Raw genomic sequence first — 21,972 nt, 5'->3', positions numbered from 1 at the left:
TTCCTTTATTGGCTTTTTTTCCTTTTTGTTGTTGTTGTTTTTTAAATTTTACTTTGAGTTCTGGGATACATGTACAGAGTGTGCAGGTTTGTTACATAGATATACATTGTCATGGTGGTTTGCTGCACCTATCAACCCGTTATCTAGGTTTTAAGGCCCGCATGCATTAGGTATTTGTCCTAATGCTCTCCCTCCCCTAGCCTCCCACCCCCCAACAATGTGTGTTGTTCCCCTCCCTGTGTTGATGTGTTCTCATTGTTCAACTCCCACTTTTTTTTTTTTTTTTTTTTGAGATGGAGTCTCGCTCTGTTACCCAGGCTGGAGTGCAGTGGCATGATCTCAACTCACTGCAACCTCCACCTCCTGGGTTCAAGCGATTCCCCTGCCTCAGCCTCCCAAGTAGCTGGGATTACAGGCGCCCGCCACCATGCCCAGCTAATTTTTTTTATTTTTAGTAGAGATGAGGTTTCACCATGTTGGCCAGGCTGGTTTTGAACTCCTGACCTCAAGTGATCCGCCCACCTCGGCCTCCCAAAGTGCTAGGATTACAGGCATGAGCCACCGTGCCCGGCTCAACTCCCACTTGTAAGTGAGGACATGCGGTGTTTGGTTTTCTGTTCCTGTGTTAGTTTGCTGAGAATGATGGCTTCCAGCTTCATCCATGTCCCTGTAAAAGGCATGAACTCATTCTTTTTTATGGCTGTATAGTATTCCATGGTATATATGTACCACATTTTCTTTATCCAGTCTATCATTGATGGGCATTTGGGTTGGTTCCATGTCTTTGCTATTGTAAATAGTGTTGCAATAAACATATGTGTGCATATATGTCTTTATAGCAGAATGATTTATATTCCTTGGGCATATACCTTGTAATGGGACTGGTGGGTCAAATGGTATTTCTGGTTCTGAAATCAGATTGAGGAATCACCACAGTGTCTTCCACAATGGTTGGACTAATTTACAATCCCACCAATGGTGTAAAAGCATTCCTACTTCTCCACAGCCTCGCCAGCATCTATTGTTTCCTGACATAATCGCCATTCTTACTGGTGTGAGATGGAATCTCATTATGGTTTTGATTTACATTTCTCTAATGATCAGTGATGGTGAGCTTTTTTGAGTTTTAAAGGACTTATTCCTGTTGGGCACTAATCTTTGGTTTCTGTGTTAGAAATGTGTGTGTAAACAGGATAAAGGAGATGTGCTTTCCTGATCCCACTGCCCAGGTACTGAGAATAGTATGCAATGGTTAGTTTTTCAACCCTTGCCCTGCGACAATGACTGCTTTTGAAATCATTTCTGCTCCTCCTCTGCTGGACCCTCAAAGGTGACCTCACTTGATCCTCAGAGCGTCCCTGTGAGTAAGGCCAGGACTGGGGGAAAGCCAGTGAGGTGCCCGTGTGCAGGATTTCAGGAGGTGCTCACTCTCAGGTGCCAACCCTGCATTTGCCCGAGCCTCACAGTAGGTGACTCTTTGAATTTTGCACCATGGGAGTCCCAAGGGAAGCCCCCTCATCGCTATTTTATGGAGCAAGAAGCTGAGCTTCAGAGAAAGAACTATCAAGTTTCCCAGGCAGGACCCAGGGTTCCCAAATCCCACGGTTGAGTACCTGATGGCTGTCCATGGGGTCATTCTCTTTGGTCTCCCTTTGCTGGTGGTCCTCATGGGGGGCCAGTGGAGCGGGTTCCAAGGCTGGTGTGGTACCCACACCACCCCTGCTGAGATACAGCACCTGGTCGCTGGCACTGGGGAGGCTCTGGCCTGGCACCGAGGAACTGGAGCTGCTCTGAGAGCCATCGGCCTCCTCCTCCCTGGAGTCCAGGTCTGGCATATAGCCCTCTGGCTCTTCGAGATCCATTTCTTCATTTTTTAGATCCTCCGGGTCTTCTACGTAAGCCTCCAAAACTGCAGCCAGGGGAACCTCATAGTGTGGGAAATAGAAGAGGTCATGGGGAATGACAGAAACCTTTGAGAGGGGTGGGGAGGGCTTGAAATCCAGGCCTTCTTCGCTGTGACTCCCAAGGGTCTCCAAGCTGACACAGCTGCTTGGGGGGCTGGAAGATAATTCCTCACCCACACCCTGGAGGTCATCGTCTTCTCCCTCTTCCTCATAATGAGGACGGGTGGACTTTCTCTTGGCCTTTTCATGCACCTCTGGCTTTTTATCCATTGGTGTCTCTTCTGGGGCTGAAGGACAGCCTTCAGCTTCTTCTCCGGAGTCCTGATGAGGTTCATGTTTGTCCATCTTAACTTGAGGCTCTGGCGAATCCTTCTTTTTGGGAGCAGATTTAATACTCCTTTTACCCAGTTTTTCAGCATCGTTCTCAAAAGCCTCAGCATCCTCGTCAGCTTTTGTCTCATGAGGTGAAGCAACTTTGTTAAAAGCCTGGCTGGTAGAAGCAAAATCTATTAGGTCGCTGTTAAACTTTGAGGCTTTTAATGGGATGGCTTCAAAATAGTCTCCCTCCTCTAAAGCTTCTACAGTCATCAGGTTAACCTTGATCTGGAAGGAATCGGCCATCACAGTATTTTCTCCTGGGGGTGAAAGAGAGTGACTTTCTTCCTCATGGCGGGCTGTACTCTCTAAAGCGCCATTACAGGAAGAAGACTGAGAATTACTGTTTGTGCCCTCCACCAAAAAAACGTCACCAGGGACCTTGTCAGAGGATTCTGGAATCTTCGAGGATTCCTGTTTCTGTTCCTTTTCCTCAGCAACCTCAACTGCCAAGACATGTCCATCCTGCTCCAATGATTCCTTTGCCACTCTTGGGCTCCCTTCAAAGCAAAGGGACAGGTTCTTACTGCAGAAAGGATCCTTGTAGGTGTCAGCCTCAAAGTGAACTGTTTTCTTGATTGGCAAAGAGTTGGACCTCCCGCTCTCCTTTCTGGATGATAAAATGGAGGATTCTGGAGATGGCTCAGTGATGCTGCTGGTCTTACCTGGGCCCCCTTGCAGGACCTGGTCAATGATCTGGTGCATGAACTCGGTGGAGCTGTCTGACAGTGCATGGCTGGAAACACCATCCAGGCGGAATTCCTTCATGCTCTCAGGCTTGTCACAGACAAAGACTTTGGAGGGTGGTGGGTGGCTGGTTTCGTGGTTAACAGTGTAGGTACGCTCCCCATTTTCAGTCAGAACGAAGACTTTGCTCTCCTGTTCAGAAGGAGTTTCTTTGATGCGAACAAAAGTGGATTCGATAGGAACTTCTTTATCTGAATCGAAAATATCTTCCTGCAAAACAAAAACAAACAAACAAAAACAAAAGAACAACAAAAAAAAGCACAGAGCAACATGAATAAGAAGAGGGTTTAAGTACAACCCATATCCACCTTTCCCAAAACACAAACAAAAATGGAAAAAGCCACTTCAAACCAATGCAAAGTGTTCTAAGATGTAAATGGTTAGAGAAGACTCTTGTTCCTGCTGAAATATGAAAACATCAGATAAATAAAAATATAAAATACCAAGTTTTTTAAAAAGCTATGGATTAAGGAATCTCAATAAACCAAGCTCTAAAGAAGGACAATCCCTTCTAAAGTGAGCAGAGATTGTCAGCCACTTCATGCTTGAGGACCATGTTGCCTAGTCTGGGTATGGACTTGGAGAAGAGCTAATCCACCTGAGATAAGGAAAGATCAGCCAAATCTTTATTGATTGTGTGGGCTGGTATGAGGAAATGAATCTGGAAGGACTCCAAACACAAAAGCAATTCTCTCCACATACTAATTAGCCCACACAGGGAATTTTGCTATGTAAGAGCCAGCTAGGGGCAGGGCTGAAAAGCAGAAAATGACTTTGTGGTACTGCAGCACTTGACTCCCAATGCACCAATAGAGTGAATTGACTTCAGCCTCAAATCATTTAAAACCAGAGAGAAGAAATTAAATAAAACTGCAACATAGCTCCTATTGATGCTGATATGATCAAAATGACAGCTCCTCATCTTACACACTTGTTTGGGAAAGGGCTATATTTCCTGAGGGAAAAAAATGACATCTACTTCAACCTCTATTGTTCTTTCATATACCAAGTTTGACATAAAATAATTACAAGACATGAAGGGGCAGGAAAACGAAATCCACAATCAAGAGAAGAAATAATCATTAGATATAGACCCATATGTGACCCAGTGTTAGAATTCACAAGCAAATACTCTAGAATAACTAATCTATGCTACAAGCAATACAAAAAAAAATAGTTCTTCAGGCTCAAAGAACACACTCTCAGATATAAAGCCTAAAGGAGGGAATGAACAGTACTGGAAATGGTAAATACATGGTCAATATAAAAGACTACTTCAAAGTTTTCTTAAAAAGCCTACTAGCTATTTAAAGCAAAAATAACAAAGTATTGAGGATTAAAACATATGTAGAAGTAAATGACAATATAGTAGCAAATGTAATGGAAATGAAGTAAAATTATATGCGTGATATATATAAAATATATACAAATATGTAAAATATGCATTGTACTTGAAGTAGTCTATTAATTTAAGGTAAGCTGATGTATGTTAAAGATGAGTATTATAATCACTAGAACAGCTACTAAAAAGATAAAACAAGGTGATGTGGTTAAAAAACCAATAAAGGGGATAAATGCACACAAAAGAAATTCTTGAATAATCCCCAAAAAGTTAAGAAGGAAAGACAATGGAGCATAGAACATATCAGACCATTGAAAAACAATAACCAAGATGGTAGATTAAACCCATATAAACATATGAAAAATGTACTGATTAAATGACAGAGTTTGTCAGAATAAATACAAGACCCAACTGTATACTGTTTACAAGAGACTTACTTTAAATGTAAGTGTACATACACTGAAAGGAAAAAAATGGAAAAAGATATCACACAAGCACTAATCATAAGAAAGCTGCCATGGCTATACTCATATCAGACAAAGCACACTTCAAGACAGAGGGAAATTTTATAAAAATAAAGCAATCAAGTCATCAGGAAAATATAATAAATTGTGTCTATGCACTTAACAGATAGCATCAACATATATAAAACAAAAACTGGCAGAACTAAAAGGAGAAATAAATTCACAATCATAGTTAGAGATTTTTTTAACATTTCTCTCCTACATTAATTGATCAGGAAAGCAGGAAAAATCAGTTTAAATATAGAATATTAGAATAGCATATTAACATATTAACAGCATATTAAAGAATACCAGTATTCTTTAACTGCATAAGACACATTCTTTTCAAACGCATATGGCACATTTATCAAAAGAAACCATGGGCTGGGCCACAAAGCTAGCAACAATGTGTGGTACATGGTCAGAGCCCAACAAATGTTTACTGAAATGAACTAACTCAGCAGAATTGTTAAGAACAGTTCACTGCGTGTCTGGATAAGCTGTGAATTCTCATCTGTATTCCCTTGTAGATGTAAATAGACTGTTCTGCAGTGATACACCATGTTCTGTGAACCAGAATGACTTTCTCCAGGTATTATTTCTGGCTCAATCTTTTCCCATCTGCAGTTTCTGACCTCAGCACTGGGGAGATCTGTGTCAGATTTGCTCAGTTTTAGCTGTAGCTTTGACTCACACAAATACCGTATGTTTTAGTTGATTTCAAACTCTGCCTACAGATTAAGAGCTCAGGGCTAATGAAAGCCCCAATGCCTAGTATTTCAAAATACAGTAACAGGCCAGGAAAATTGAATTGCAAAATAATAATCATGACTTTTTTTTTTTTTTTTTTTTGCTTAAAACAACAAAAATTTGTTATGTTACAGTTCTGGACATCAGAAATCCAAAACAGGCCTCAATGGACTAAAATCAAGGTACTGGCAGGGCCGGATCCCTTTCTTTTGATTTTGTTTACATTTTTAATTGACCCAAATAATAATTGTATACATTTATGAGTATAATGTGATGTTGTGAAACACGTATACATTATAAAATGATCAAATCTGAGAAATCAATCTATTTGTCACCTCAAATATTTATCATTTCTTTGTAATGAAAACAGTTAAAATCTTCTCTTTTAGACATTTTGAAATACACAGTATATTATTCTTTCTTTCTTTTTTGTAGAAATGGGGTCTCACTTTGTTGCCCAGGCTGGTCTTTAACTCCTGGGCTCAAGCAATCCTCCCGCTTCAGCCTCCCAAAGTGTTGGGATTATAGATGTGAGCCACTGGTTACATTATTATTAACTATAGTCATCTTGCTGTGCAACAGAAACACCAGAACTGATTCCTCCTATGTAACTGTAACTTTATACCCATTGACCAAGTCACCATTATTTGCTAAACATCCACTGTTGTTCCAGGCACAGTACTAGGTACTTCACGTAACTGTTTATTCTTCACATAACCCTGAAATGTGGGTCATATTTCCATTTTACAGATGACACACATTCAATAGATACACATTCAATACAGATGTGTATCAGAGAGGTCAAGTCACCAGCCTGAGGTCACACAGCTCCAAGTGGAGAACTGGCATTCCAGCCCAGGAATTCCTGCTTCCAAAGCACCCTGTAAGGGGTCCATATGTGATGCAGGGACAGGCAGGAAACACACACATGGGTGGGGGCCAGGATGAAAGCCACGGCATGGAGGATCCTGGGAAGCTCTTCTGTACAAAACGGAGCCCCAGTTTCAGCTGCATGTTGTAAGGGAAACAAGAGGCTGAACTTTGGAAACACAGAGGGGCCAAACCCCAGCTCTGTGCTTGGTAGCTGAGTGACTATGGAGAGGTCTTTAAGCCTCTTCGAGATCCTTATTTTCGTTTATAAAAGAGGATTATGATACTGAGCCATGCTGGATTGCAGGAATGGCAGGCAGCCCAGAGACACAGGGGCAAGGCAGCCAGCTAGAAAAGCAACTCCCCTCTCCTGCAAGCATCCTTTAACTCTTTATGCTTTCTTTTTTTCTGTCTGGTACTTATAACTACCCGAAGTCACGTTTTTGCTCACTTATAACTGTTTCCTTTACTACAACAAAGCTCCACAAGGCCAGGGACCTCAGCCATCTAGTTTATTTCTGAGTCTCCTAAGCCAGGAGCAGGGGTTCAGTCAATTACTAATGGATTCAAGAAAAGGCTGTCATTGCTGTCATTATCATCATCTCGGGGTTGTGCATGGGTTGGGTGGGAGTTCAACAGGGCCAGGACAACTTCTAAAAGGTGTGATTCTGTGTCCAAAAAAACTCTCACCAAGTATAATCTGGAATTCTGAAAACAAAAAGGCAAGCTTTTCAATGATCATTGTCTTTTATGATTTTTAACACTGATAAAAATCTGGTAGATGCTAACATGTTCCATCTGACATCTAAAAAATCAAGAAGCAGATCTGTTTTATAAGTAAGCATCTTTTATAATCTTAATAAAGTTTGTCATGGGAAGAGGCCTGTGAGAGGCGTCACTTTCCATCCTGCTTTGAAACTTAATGCATGTTCCATATAAACAGTTCCCCCCTTATTTGAGGTTTTGCTTTCCAAGGTTTCAGTCACCCATGGTCAACTGTGGTCTGAAAATATTAAATGGAAAACTCCAGAAATAAACAATTCCTAAGTTTCAAATGGAGTGCTGTTCTGAGTAGTGGGATAAAATCTCTCACCATCCTGCTCTGTCCTGCCTGGGACTTGACTCGTTCGTTTGTCGAGCACATCCATGCCGTCTCTGCTACCCATCCATCACTCACTCAGTAGCTGTCTGCATGATCAGACATCAGCCATCATGATATCTAAGTGCTTGTGTTCACATAACCCTTATTTTACTTAATAATGGCCCCAAACTGCAAAAGTAATGATGTTGGCCCATGGTTATAATTGTTCTATGTAACTATTAGTTGTTGTTAATCTCTTTCTGTGCCTAATTTATTAATTAAACTTTATCATAGATACGTATGTATAGGGAAAAAATGGTATATATAGGGTTCGATACTATCCAAAGTTTCAAGCATCGACTGGGGGTCTTGAACTGTATCCCCTGCATATGAGGGGGACTACTATCATTCTGAAATTAAAACGTGGTAAGGCCGTGCTCAAGGGACTTGGGAGCAACTGGCGATTTTGACTGCTAGTTACAGAGAGCAACGCTGCCTACATCCATGCTTCGTCTGATGGCCAGCAGATGGAAATGTATGGTGTCTGAATTAAAGGTAAGAAAAGCAAACATACAGCTTCCAACTCCGGAAAACGTTCTAGAAACTGTGCCACATAAGTCACGATAGACTGCTCGTCCGGTGTGTCAACCATGATGTCTGTCGAGAGAGACACAGGAATTAGCAGGAGATACAAACACACACGCTTTCAATAGTATTCTCGGATGCCTGATGGCGAAGAATCCCACAGATCATTGAAGGTTTTTTCTCTTTATTTTCCACTTGAGGAACTTTAGGCTCAAAGAGGGTGAATCATGTAACTGAAATCTCATAGCTGGCTGATGAACAGAGAAGCAAGGATATAGAATCTAGGGCTTCTTATTCCCAAAATTCTGTCCCTTCTTCCTTGCTGTTTTAGTCCCTTCCACAGTGAGCAGCCAGCTCACTGCTGGCTCCATGGGCAAGGACGGTGAACCAGGCAGCCTACATATGGTACATGGAGTCCTACGTTAGCCTAACCCACGTGGAAGGCAACTTCACAGAGACAGCCAAACCCTTTAAACAGGCGGGGCTCTCCCCCTCTGTCATTCTGCTAATGAAACCTGGTCCTTAAGGAAATAATCTGGGATGCACGTTGAGCTTTATTTACCAAGATGCTCACTGTGGTGTTGTTATATATAAAAGGAAATATTTCAGAAACAACCTCAATATCTACCAGTAGTGGAAGAGCTAAGTAAATTTTTTTTTTTTTTTTGGAGACAGAGTCTGGCTGTGTCGCCCAGGCTGGAGTGCAGTGGCACGATCTCAGCTCACTGCAACCTCCACCTCCCGGGCTCAAGCGATTCTCCTGCCTCAACCTCCCGAGTAGTTGGGATTACAGACTGCGCCACCACACCCAGCTAATTTTTGTATTTTTAGTAGAGATGGGGTTTCACCATGTTGGCCAGGCTGGTCTCGAACTCCTGACCTCAGGTGATCCTCCCACCTCGGCCTCCCAAAGTGCTGGGATTATAGGCATCAGCCACCACGCCCAGCCACTAAGTACATTTTAGTATGCCCACTAGATGAACTATTATGCAGCCAATAAAAATATATAATAATACATTATAGCAGTATGTAAAATACTTATGATATAATGTTAAATAAAAAGTACAAAATTATACATACAGTAAATGATACCAATTATGTAAAAATATAATTAGAGGCATATAAAATATTGGAAAAATATCCATATGATCTGAGTGGTAGAAATATAGGAGACAAAATCTTCTTCATTAGATTTTTCTGTATTTTCCAGATTTTCTACATGGGACAGCAAGTGGTAAATTTGTAAAAAAAATTATTAGAAAGAAAGGAGAAAACCACTGCTACCTTCTGGCTCCAGGAGCCTGGGAATGTGCAGGGCATCCTGTGCGATGCTGAACGCCTTCTCCAGGTTTTCTCGTGTGGAATTTTCCAGGGCCTGTTTCATGTCCACTAGGCTGGGGTCAATGGCCTTGATCACGGCCAGGAAAGCCAGCCCACTCCTCCAACTGCCCGCAAAGTCCTGCACCGCCACGCCATACCTGAAGGAAAAACAGCAGCAGCAGCCAGAATGCTGGTTAGTAAACAGACTCAAAGGTGCAAGGTCAGCATGCAGCAGCCGCCTGAGTTTTTGAGTGGGGCAGAGCTGCCGACCTTGCCAGGTGAAGATGCCTTCATCCCTGAGCATGGGAGAGCTGCCCTGAACCACTCACATTTCCATTTCCAGGCAAATGGAATAGGAGGGTATACATTGAACAAAGAGGCAAAATAGGACCCTGGGTTCCCCAATTCCCAGACACATAAAGGACCAACTGTATAGACCATTCCTTGTATCAGTGACACTGAAAACATAACAAGGATGTGTTGTGCCATAAAAATGGAACCAGAAAGACACAAGTTTGTACCTCAGCTGTCCCCTCTATGCTTCTAGTGCCACGGCCTTGGGCAAGTCACCTACCTCTCTGAGCCTCAAACTCCACACAGTGAACTTGCTGGGGCTTTTGTGGGGGAAGTCAAGCCTGGCCCCCGAAGAACGGCCATGTCATAGGGTCAACCTAATACGCAACGTTGGGAGCCCAAGAAAGCCACTCACTAAATGACAGCTACTATAATCAGTAATAGAAATAAAAGCATCATTGTAAAAGTGAGGGGTAGAGAGCTTTCATTCTATTTTGTAGAATGGAGGCTACCTCAACTTTTTAAAAGTAAAAGTGAAGGACAAAAGAGGAGAGAATCTTGCCAGGCACTAATTTCCTTTAGAATCTATCCTGAGACTCCAGCAATCTCTCAACCGTGGTCAATGAACTCTCTTAAAAAAAACCAAAAACAAAAACAAAACAAAACAAAAAAAGCACCTTTTTATTTGGAAATCACTTAAGACCCAAAAGAAGTTGCAAACACAGTACAGAGAGTCTCTACTCTTTCCCCAGCTTCCTCCAGTGACAGCATCTTATGCTACCAGGGTGTGTTATCCAAACCAGAACACCAACACTGGTCCAAGACAATTATTAATTAAGCTATAGACTGCATTTGAATTTCACATCTTCACAGGTGTTAATTTTCATGGGGGTGGTGTACAGATTAATGTAACCACCACAATAGAGAAACAGAACTGTCCCATCACCCCAAGACACTTCCTCTCCCTTACAGTCATACCCTCCTTCTACCCTAACCCCTGACAATGAACTTTTTTTTGGTTGATTTGTACGTAAACAACATTTAATGGTGGTTCACATTTGTCAATTTCAATCTACCATGCTTGATCTCTCAATCAAAACTCTAAAGATCCAACCTCTCTTCCTTCTTTTATTTCCACACACAGGGGATAAAGGAATCAATATTTGTGAAGTGCTTAATATGGGCTGGCACTGTGCAAGGTGCTCTTTCATGGATTTTATTTAATTTCACCTAATTGTCCTGGAAGGCAGTGTGTGATAGGATACCATTTGCAGTTGGGGCTTGGAAAGGTAAATGATTCACCAGGATCTCATCCAGTCTGTACATTGAGGAGCTGGGGCGGCCCCGAGTTGGTTTGGTTTCCACCACACTGGTCTGGCATTTGTGCCAATGGCCCAGGGGCTGTGGGCCTGCTGCTGGTAAAAAGGCCTGATACAAAACTGCTAAAATCACTCTGCTGCCGGTGTGGGGTGAAACAGGGCCAGAACTTGGCTCCAGTTCCCGTCTCGATTTTGGAAGGTCCGACCTAACTTTGAGTATGTCACAGCCTTTATTATCACTATTTTTAAAGTAGGTACAGACTCGAAGATACCCTGAAGCTTAAATGCATACAAGTCATTAGAATCCAAGAGACATGCCCATTTTGAGAGGCAACATGATGAAAGCCCCTCTGATCTGTATTCAAATCTTATCAGCTTTGTGCAAACCAAACATTCTGCAAACTGCATTTTGTGTGTACTGCAAAACCAGAAAAATGCAGGGTTTCCTGTTCTGATATATATATATTTTTTTGAGATGTTGTCTCGCTCTGTTGCCCAGGCTGGAATGCAGTGGTGTGAACTCGGCTCACTGCAAGCTCTGCCTCCTGGGTTCACGCCATTCTCCTGCCTCAGCCTCCCGAGTAGCTGGAACTACGGTGCCCACCACCACGCCTGGCTAATTTTGTTTGTATTGTTTAGTAGAGACAGGGTTTCACCATGTTAGCCAGGATGGTCTTGATCCCTGACCTGGTGATCCACTCGCCTCAGCCTCCCAAAGTGCTGGGATTACAGGCATGAGCCACCGTGCCTGCCCCCTGTTCTGATATTCTATATGAAGCAATGGGCACATACATAAGTGGCACCTTAATAAATACTAATTCTCCTTTCCTCTGCCTGAAAGCAGCTAGTTAAATGAAGTGGTGCGGGGAGAGGGGTTGCGGCTTACTTTCTCGTTTTCCTCTGCACCCATGCCAACAGGGCCTTGATGGCCTTCCTCTGGTCTTTCACCGATATTGCCACGCTCCTCTCTGCGGTGGGTGTGGGTGGGAAGGATGAGTCTGAGTCTGTGCCCCCTGAGCCAGGGGACAAGCTGGAAGATGGAGAGTTTCTGCTGAGGTTGCCTGTGAGCTCCTTAATCTGGAAGGAAAATGGCATTTCAGACCCCAGCAACAGACCCACCCTCTCAGCAAGCCCCTTGTCTGGCGGGTGGCCACATGGACCATGGCTGGAGGGACTGGCTCATGCAGGATTGGTTCTCTGAATGCAGAGAAACCCTTTCTGATGGCTGTGGCAGGGGACAGGCAGTACTTGCGGCGGCCTGTCTGTTTCTTGTGGCTTGTGGTGCACGTAATTACACTCTACAGGGAGGACCATCTCTTCCTGGAGTCTCTCCAGCTCCAGCCAGCACTTCACACCAGGTCTTCCTGACCCGACTCCGCCGCCCCTTTCCTCTCACGGCCCATCACTCCCAGACTTCACTGAGCTCTTTCAAGCCCCATTGCCTCTGCTCATCCTGCCCTTGCTGCTTCGATGTCCCTTCCCTCCATCAGTGAACTCCTCTCATGAGGACTTCTGTAAGATATGCAGAACCCTAGGCTCTACCCCAGAGCTATTGGAATCAGAATCTGTTTCAATACCACCCTCAGGCAATTCACACACACAGTAGGTTAAGTCTAACTTAGTTTGAAAGATGAGTAGGAGGTCTAGCACACTCCTACTCATCCTTCAAAACCCAGCTCTGGTGTCACTTCTTCCAAGAAGTTTTCCTTACTCCACTCCCCCATCTGAGCTAGCTGCCCCTGCTTGGAGCTCTTGCATCACCTTCTACCATATAGGATTGACTTGTCTGTGATCCTAAAGGGTCATGAGGGCAGGGCCTTTTACTTTCAGCACCTGGCACCTTGGAGAAACTCAATAGACATTTGTTAAATAAATAAATGAAGCCCTACGGTGGTGGATTTAAGGTCTTGACTTTTACCATATCTTCAGGATGTTTCCAGAATCTCTGAGGAAGTTTAATAACAGGTAGCAGTAATTGAAGCATATGTATAACACATGGTGGCTGCTGCTGCTGCTTTTTTTTTTTTTTCTTTTGAGACAGGATCTCATTCTATTGCCCAGGCTGGAGTGCAGTGGCATGATCACGTCTCACTATAGCCTGGAACTCTCACGCTCAAGTAATCCACCAAACTCAGCCTTCCAAATTGCTGGGATTACAGGCACACACCACCATGCCTGGCTAATTTTGTTTGTTTTTTGTAGAGATGGGGTCTTGCTCTGTTTCCAGGGCTGATGTTGAACTCCTGGGCTCAAGCGACCCTGCCACCATGGCCTCCCAAAGTTCTAGGATTATATGCGTGAGCCACTGTGCCCGGCCCACATGGCTTCTTTTGATGCTCACCACCTATTATGACCACTGCTCCCATTTCACAGACATGGAAACTGAGGCTCGGAGAGAGACAGTTTTGTTTTTTTTTAAGTTCAGGGTTCACTCAGAACAGGAACTATTGTCTCCAGACCTTGTTTGTGCTCATGCTTCTCTGAAATGCAGGCATTGAGCCAAAATCCCAAGCAAATCATGCCCGTGTGGATCACTTTCACTCTTGGGAGGGTAATCGAACAGTGAACCACAAGTTTCTATTCCAAAAGCGGGTGGGCTCTAGAAAATGAGATACCAGCTCTCTCCTTCTGCCAGGGAAATGAACTTAAGCACAATTTAAAATGTCATCTTCTGACGGGTTGATGGGTGCAGCAAACCACCATGGCATCTGTATACCTATGTAACAAACCTGCACGTTCTGCACATGTACCCCAGAACTTAAAGTATAATAATAAAAAATAAAATAAAAATAAAATGTCATCTTCTTATTCCAATCACAGATCCAGTTCTTCCTCTATAAAATCTGCATTTCCGGGCCGGGCACGGTGGCTCACGCTTGTAATCCCAGCACTTTGGGAGGCTGAGGCGGGCGGATCACGAGGTCAGGAGATCAAGACCATGGTGAAACCCCGTCTCTACTAAAAATACAAAAAATTAGCCGGGCGTGGTGGCGGGCGCCTGTAGTCCCAGCTACTCGGAGAGGCTGAGGCAGGAGAATGGCGTGAACCCGGGAGGCGGAGCTTGCCGTGAGCCGAGATCGCGCCACTGCACTCCAGCCTGGGTGACAGAGCGAGACTCCGTCTCAAAAAAAAAAAAAAAAAAAATCTGCATTTCCAGTTAGAGGCTGAAGTTGCAAAGAACGGAACAATAAGGTCTCGCCTGTTATTCTTCTTCCTCAGGCATCTTTAGTGCAAGCTCTTTAATCACCTCTAAGGAACACTGAGTGATTTCAGGAAAGTAACTCTACCAAGTTCCATTTTTGGTCAGGAGTATTTCCCCGGTTCTTGTGACACTTTAGAACAAAGTTATTTGTTGAAGTAAATATTTAACTCTTCCAGTCTCAAGAGGATGGATATTCTCTTCTAGAGAACTCACACCACTTTTAAAATCACAGAGACTCAAACACTTTAGCAACCAGATTCTTCTAGTGCTTTTTCAGTGAGTAGAAAAGATAAAATCTGCCATAAACTAAGCCTCACTGCCTCCCTTGATCTGGCCCCACTCTCTTCTGCGGCTGCTCAGCAGACACAAGATCATGATTATGTGTTTTGGAAAGGAAATGATCTTACCTGGAAGAAGAGGATTATGTTCCATATCAGCCCAAGAACCAAAGAAGGGTTGCCATCTGCTATTTCTGCTGCATCAATGCTAACCAGTTTTACCTGGAGGGAAGCAATTTATGAACTTAAAGGGGGGTGTCCAGGGAGGATAACATGTTATTTTCTGGTTCTCTCTCTGTCCCTCTATCTCTCTCTTTCTCTCTCTCTCTCTCTCTCTCTCTCTGTGTGTGTGTGTGTGTGTGTGTGTGTGTGTGTGTGTATGTGTTTGCATGAGCCTGTTTTTCTTACTTACCCTGCCATTCTTAGGGACACTCAGCATGCAAAAGTGTATTTAATTAACACATACATAGCACTTACCATGTGCAGCCTCTATTCTAAACTCCTTACAAATATTAACTCAGTTTATACTCACAATAAACCTATGACGTAGGTATATTAGTCCGTTCTCATGTTGCTGCAAAGATACTACCTGAGACTGAGTAATTTATAAAAGGAAAGGGGTTTAATGGACGCACAGTTCCACATGGTTGGAGAGGCCTCACAATCATGGCGGAGGGCGAAGGGGAAGCAAGACACGTCTCACATGGCGGCAGGCAAGAGAACATGTGCAGAGGAATTCCCTTTTATAAAATCATCAGCTCTCAGGAGACTTATTCACTATAATGAGAACAGCACATGAAAGGCCTGCTCCCCTGATTCAATGACCTCCCACCAGGTCCCTCCCACGACACGTGGGAATTATGGGAGCTACAATTCAAGGTGAGATTTGGGTGGGGACACGGCCAAACCATATCAGTAGGTACTTCTATTGTCCCTCCAGTTCAGGCAAGGGAATTTCAGAGAAGTTAAATATAACATGCCCAGCGTCACATAGCTGGTAAGGCTTCAGTCATTCTTTTCCGAGAGAGATGGAAAACGCCCAGTACATCTGTCTGCTACATAAACACCACCACGCCTGGATTTAGCATGTCCTCGGAACAAACACAGAGCACCGACATGAGCAATCATGGACTGTGGTGGGTGAGTTGGCTGCTAATTAGAAATAGTGTACTGGGATAAGGTTTATACCCAGGGTTTCTGCACCATTAGAAAATATCCCACTGATTAGTTAAAATGTGCCTCTTGTAGAAACCCTTAGGGTCTTATCTATGTATTTAACTATGTTCTGACCACAGAATCATGCTCTTGGTAAATCCCTAAGGCCAACCTGACATCTGGACCAGCAGCATCTGCATCACGTGGGACCCCCGTGTTAGAAATGCTCATTCTCCCCTATGTCTACAGAATCAAAAACTCTGTGGGTGGGCCCAGAAATCTGTATTTTAGTAAGTGCGCCAGGTGATTCCAGTGCATGCTTGGGTTTGAGGATCACTGCCCTAAGTCATCAGTTCATTCCACAAACAAAATCTAAGCACTGGACACAGATTGGGGCTCTGCAGACCTTCTGAAAAGGGCCAGAGAGTAAATATTCAAGGCTTTGCAGGCCACACGGGTGTCTGTCACATGTTTTTCTTTTCTCTTAACAACGCTTAATAAAGCAAAAGTCATTCTTCAGGAGAAACAGAAAGTCAAGACACATTCTCAGGTCCACACTGCAAAATTTTGCCTGGTAGACTGGGGAAAGAGAACCTGAAGAGAGCATCTCATACAAAACCTTTTTCTTTTTCCTACTTTATGATAAAATCTGACTGTTATGTGCCAATGTGTCGGGCAAGCTGGGTTTTCTTTTAACCCGGATTGATTGGTGAAACCTAATGAGAGGTGAGATGAAACGTCCTCCCTGCTAAGCCACCCTGTCCCCTGTGTGAAGAATGTGGAGCAGAGTTCCAGGCACAGAAAAAGATCATCGGAGTCTAGAAAGTTACATCAAGAAAGGGAGAATTTTATAATTTTTTCCCCTGGCTCATTTAGCTCCCCCTTCCCCTTTTTCTCCCATATTCTAAGTTCCAAGAGAAAGTTTTACACTCGGAAATGCTCACCATACTCTTATTCAAGGGAATGAAGGAGAAAACGTGAACTCAATTCTAAATATCTGAGAGCCAGTTAGCTGCTCTGCCTTTCTACGACTGAACGTACATCAGAGTTTTAATCCTGATGGCTGCAAAGTGGGTGGGCACGGAGTCAGGGACTGTGTTCCCAATGGAGGGGTCATCTGAGTGATTTCTGTGAAATTTAAGCTTAGTTTAATTTGACCATTTTAGCTCAGTCCCCATCTCATGCTTCTCTTGCGACCGGCACTGAACTTCAAATGACGTCCTTTTCCTAACAGGACAAGCTTGTGTTAGCAGGATGTGCTTCAAACACTTACATTGCTATCTTCCAAAAACTTAAGTGCTTTCGCTATGTTGTTCAACCGAAAAATACGATGTGATGAGGATTTGTATTCGTGCAGCTATAAAACAGAACAGAACAAAACAAGCACATTAAACTCGGGCCAGCACTTCACAACACCCAGCGGTGCTGCTGGGTGTGCTTTACTTTTTTCACATGAATTTCAAGAAAAAGTTAGGGGCTCACAGCTAAAACCCACCTGGAATGCATCCAAACCCACACAGGTGCCTCTCAGGACACACAAATATGACATCAGAGGGCTCTCGAAGGTCGGCCTTATTTACAGTACTTGGGATTTAACTCACTGAAGTTGGTGAGTTGGGGGGAACTGAAGTGGGTCAGCAAGGGACAAATTTGTCAATTTTTTTCTCTGGGACCCAGCTCCTGGCTTGTTAGATTCCTCCCTTCTCCTGAGACCCTTCGTAACGTGTTCCCTTCGCTAAACGGCTGCTTTTGTTACGACGGGGAGCATTAGCTGTCAGCAGCGCTGCTCAGCTGCTAAATCATCCAGCCGAGGTCCTCCCGAGTGGCGGCAGATGTTTCTGTTTTCTAGCCAAGAGTTTTATGGACAGTTATCCCAGGTCGAAAGAAAGAGACATCTGCAGAAGCTAAAACTCTGACAACGTTAGCTCTACATACCAGGAATACCATCACAGCCAACTCACCCTGAACTGAAGGGCACTGATGCTCCTCCAGGTTGGGGGAAGGCGGCATTACAAGGCAAACCAGTGGGTCAGCTCCACCAGGTGTGAAGTGCCAGGCCACGCTCATGGGGAAGTGGAGGCCTGTTCTTGGCTGGGCTCCAGAATCAAAGACTCCCCGTGGAGGCCCACCAACAGCAGCTGGTGACCAGGGCTCTGGCAATAAAGTGGGGAGCCTGTGTTGCTGGGAGCATAAACACAGGACGAGAAGGTACTTTTTCAGGAAGTCTTTTGGGGACCATGCTCATGGCGAGGCCCTCTAAGAAACCAAATACTGTTGAGAATTCATCACAGAATATTGCATAGCCCTCTGCGGGTGCCGCTAATAGGTATCTTGTGCTTTGCCATTGGGAAAGCAAAGGTGGGAGGGTTAAGAGGTCTGATAAGCTACCAGCTACATTATATCTGAGAAGAGAAGCAGGGACTCTTGACTTTAGACCTACAGTTAAGGACAGACCCAGGACACTCTGTGCTGGCTGAGCTATGGTTTGGTAGAGTCGTGACCCCATAGCTGCACCTCTGTGTTAGGCACAATGGGTTGCCAAGGCCAAATCAAACACTGGACTCTGAAACAGGCTTTCTCAACCTTGACACTTTACCATTCTGGGCTGGATCAGTTTGCCCCCTCATGGAACATTTCATCCTATCTGGGAGATTGTTAGCTGTCATACCTGGGGGTTATACTGTTATCTAGCAATTAGATACTAAATGTCCTGTAATGCACAGGACATCTTCCCACAACAAGAAACTATCTGACCCAAATGTCAACAGTGCCAAGGCTGAGAAACTCTGCTCTCTGTGAAGGGAACCAGGGCCAATCTGCACACAGCAGACGGATGCAACACGGAGAAGTCTGGCTAATGTCCAAAGTGGAATGAACGTCAAGACCAGCTGGCTCAACTTCAGTCATACTTAAAAGAATGTTCTAGAAGCCAGCAGTTCTAGGGTGCTTAGCCTTACAGTGGTTGATAAAAGGCCTTTCTCTTCCAATTTTTCCAATTCTTAGTGATCATTCTAGCTTATATAATGGCTGGCTGGCTAAATTTTAACTGTTTAGTTCTAATCTTAAGCCTTAACAGACTCGAAGAAAACACTGGGCATTGATTTTCTAAAATACATTGGCTTTAAAAAAAAAAAAAAGTACTAGTTCGTTCACATGATTATATGGCTCGTAGGCACTAATTTAAAAAGTCACTGTTTCAGAGTTTCTTATTATAGGATATGTCCAGGTATTTGTGTTGAAAAGAAAATCTCAGCAGCGTTTTCCTTTGCATTTTCTTTCTTTCTGACCCTTCTGTAACATACGTACCAGATTCCGCCCAGACAGGACTTCTAACAAAGCCATTAGGATTTTGCCATCTTGTATATCGACGAATAAATCTTTAACTTCTAGAGGTGGGTTGCACTTTGAAAGAGAAGGGAAGAAAGTAGCCAATTAGCAACCTGTGTAATCCACAAAGCTATTTCAGAGATGCAGCTTTCTGCTCAAGAGAAAACTTCCAAACATCCAGCTCTGTTTACAGGTAGAAAAGCCCATCCAAGGAGGTAGCAGGCCCATCCCCCTGGAGTTGATACCCAGGCAGCGGTACACAGCCACTTGGCAGGAAGGCTGCAGAGAAGATTCACCAACAGGGGGCTGATCGACAAGTGACCCTTGGGGGCCCTTCAAACCGAAGATCTCAGACCCCAAGTTTAGATCACATCCACATGCTTAAGGGCAGAAAGAAATGGCACATCTTGACTACATCCTTCTGTAGAATAAAACAATTCTATCAGGGCTTATGTGAAATTACCGAGTGCAAGCCCTTTATTTTATTTTATTTATTCATTTATTTATTTATTTTTGAGACAGAGTCACGCTCTGTCGCCCAGGCTTAGGAGTGCAGTGCCACAATTTTGGCTCACTGCAACCTCCGCCTCCCAGGTTCAAGTGATTCTCCTGCCTCCGCCTCCCGAGGAGCTGGAATTACAGGCACCTGCCACCATGCCTGGCTAATTTTTGTAGTTTTAGTAGAGACGGGGTTTCACCATGTTGGCCAGGCTGGTCTCGAACTCCTGACCTCAGATGATCCACCCGCCTCGGCCTCCCAAAGTGCTGGGATTACAGGCATGAGCCACTGCACCCGGCCGCCCTTCACTTTAGATTGGGGAAACTGAGGCTCAAAGAGGATGAGTGATAGTCGCAGCATTGCTCAAGCTAGCTGTTTGGTATTGTCCTGCTTCCTGTATAAGCCCACAAGGGCCGAACGCAAGTGCACCCTAGATCCACAAGGCAATGACAGGACCCTGGGCCAGTTACTCTCCAGGCTTCAGTCTCGTGTCAGTAGGGCTCCCGTATCTTCAAGTGTGCCCTCCTGAGGTGCCTGTCATTGCTTCACCAATATTTAGACCAAGTCTGGAGGTGGTGGGACCCTTAGCAGAGGAAGCCAGGAAAGGGGGCTGGTGTGTGAGACTTGCCTAGGAGGGCGGGCGGCTGGCAGGACACAGCTGGCCTGCTGAATGGCTCGATGGTTGGGTGAAGGGAAGGAGCCTTTCCTCACCCCACGAGTGTAGGCTTACTAGGAACTCAAAGGTTCAGAGGTCAATTTACACGTCCATGTATATGTATATGTGTATTTATACGTTTAGGTACAAAAGCAATACAAGCTCATTATTACAAATCAAACTCATTAAAGTTGTACCAAAAAAAAAAAAAAGCGGCACGCTACTCCTCTATTCCTCCACAAAATCCAGCTTCCTGAGATAAATCAACATTGCACCTCTCACATGAGCCAATGAGAAGCAAGGCCGTTAGACACACCTGAGTTCAAAGCCAAGCTCCACCTTGACAGCAACTTGGCCTTGGGCATGTTCTTTAACCTCCCTGGGCCTAACCTGACCTTGCACACTTGCACAAAGACAGTGTACTTGTCTGCAAGGTCAGGTGAGGAATCTGACCCTCGTCAGAGGGCTGGGCTGGAATGCAATGACATCATGCATGTAGGGAGCCTGGCACAGCACCCACCTGCCCAGCCCACTCCCACCTCCTGACCGCTAAGTGGCATCCTGCCTGCAGAGCCTTGAGATGCCCTCCTTAGGAAGACATTTCTTTCAGAGGGTGTATGCCTTGTGGCCATCAGTGGAAGGGAGTGGAAGGGAGACGTCCGCAGCCCCTTTGTAGTGAACGGCTCTTGAAACACCTTCCCTCTGCCCCACTCACTCACTTCCTGGGTTCCCTGGGTCAGTAAACAGAAGCCCCAGCCTCAGTTCCTGTAGACTACTTCCTTCTCCTTGAGGGAAAACACAGTTCCCTAAACAGGATCTGGAGTGTGGAGTGGGGGCCTGGGAAGGAAAAGAGCCAGAAGCCCCCTGGGCTTTCCTCTCTGGGCCTAGACCTGGAAGGGGTCTGCTGTCCAAGTGAACTGACACTGTGTGGTTCAACACGGTATCTGCTAGGAGCTTGGCTGGACGTGGCCGGGAGTCTGAAGAACTGGCTATAACTTGTGGGTTAGATGCTCCAGTGCGAGGATTTGCAAACTCTGTTCCCCAGAACCTTAGGCTTCAGCAGAGCAGCTTTAGGACACCCTATGGGGGAGAGGGGGGTGGAGGAGGCAGCTGATCCCACTGCACCCGCTTTAATCAGAGAGGCTCAGCTCTTACGGGCCTGTACAGTCACCCCTCAGTATCTATATGGGATCAATTCCAGGACTTCCCTCAGGTACCAACATCTGCAGATGCTCAAGTCCCTGATGTATAATGGCACAGTATTTGTATATAATCTATGCACATCCTCTCATATACTTAAAATCACCTCTAGATTACTTATAATACCTAATTCAGTGTAAATGCGATGTAAATAGTTGTTATACTCTATTGATCAGGGAGTAATGACAAGAAGCAACTCTGTACATGTTCAGTACAGAGGCAGTTTTCTTTCTGAATATTTTTTATCTGCTGTTGGTTGAACCCACAGATGTGGAACCCACAGAGAAGGAGGGATGACTACATTTACGGTTCTAGGTAATGCTTTGCTTGAAGAAAGGTTTCTACTGTCTAAACAGGCTTGATAATAACTCCTTTTAATCGCAACAGAATCTCTGGGAGCAGGGTCCAGAAACTTGCATTTTTCTTCTTCTTCTTCTTTTTGTTTTTTTTTTTTTTGAGATGAGATCTTGCTCTGTGGCCCAGGCTGGAGTGCAGCAGCATGATCACGGTTCACTGCAGTCTCAAACCCTCAGCTCAAGTGATCCTCCCATCCCAGCCTCTTAAAT

At 44.5% G+C, this 21,972-nt stretch overlaps 1 protein-coding gene across 1 annotated transcript in view; it reads right to left on the bottom strand.

Moving 5' to 3' along the window:
- Positions 1–21,972, bottom strand: part of CLMN (calmin) — a 136,084-nt gene that overhangs the window by 19,642 nt on the left and 94,470 nt on the right. The window contains exons 3-9 of the mRNA XM_030803047.1: positions 19,032–19,127; positions 16,999–17,082; positions 14,700–14,792; positions 11,977–12,167; positions 9,442–9,635; positions 8,147–8,229; positions 1,614–3,236 (exon numbers count right to left, since the gene is read on the bottom strand). Of these exons, the coding sequence (XP_030658907.1) occupies positions 1,614–3,236; positions 8,147–8,229; positions 9,442–9,635; positions 11,977–12,167; positions 14,700–14,792; positions 16,999–17,082; positions 19,032–19,127 (2,364 nt within the window). The remainder of the gene's footprint in view (positions 1–1,613; positions 3,237–8,146; positions 8,230–9,441; positions 9,636–11,976; positions 12,168–14,699; positions 14,793–16,998; positions 17,083–19,031; positions 19,128–21,972) is intronic.

Source organism: Nomascus leucogenys, chromosome 22a (genome assembly GCF_006542625.1).
Source record: "Nomascus leucogenys isolate Asia chromosome 22a, Asia_NLE_v1, whole genome shotgun sequence".
Taxonomy (NCBI): Eukaryota; Metazoa; Chordata; class Mammalia; order Primates; family Hylobatidae; genus Nomascus; species Nomascus leucogenys.
The sequence above is the reverse complement of the archived record's forward strand: the minus strand, read 5'-3'. Positions and strand labels throughout refer to the sequence as shown.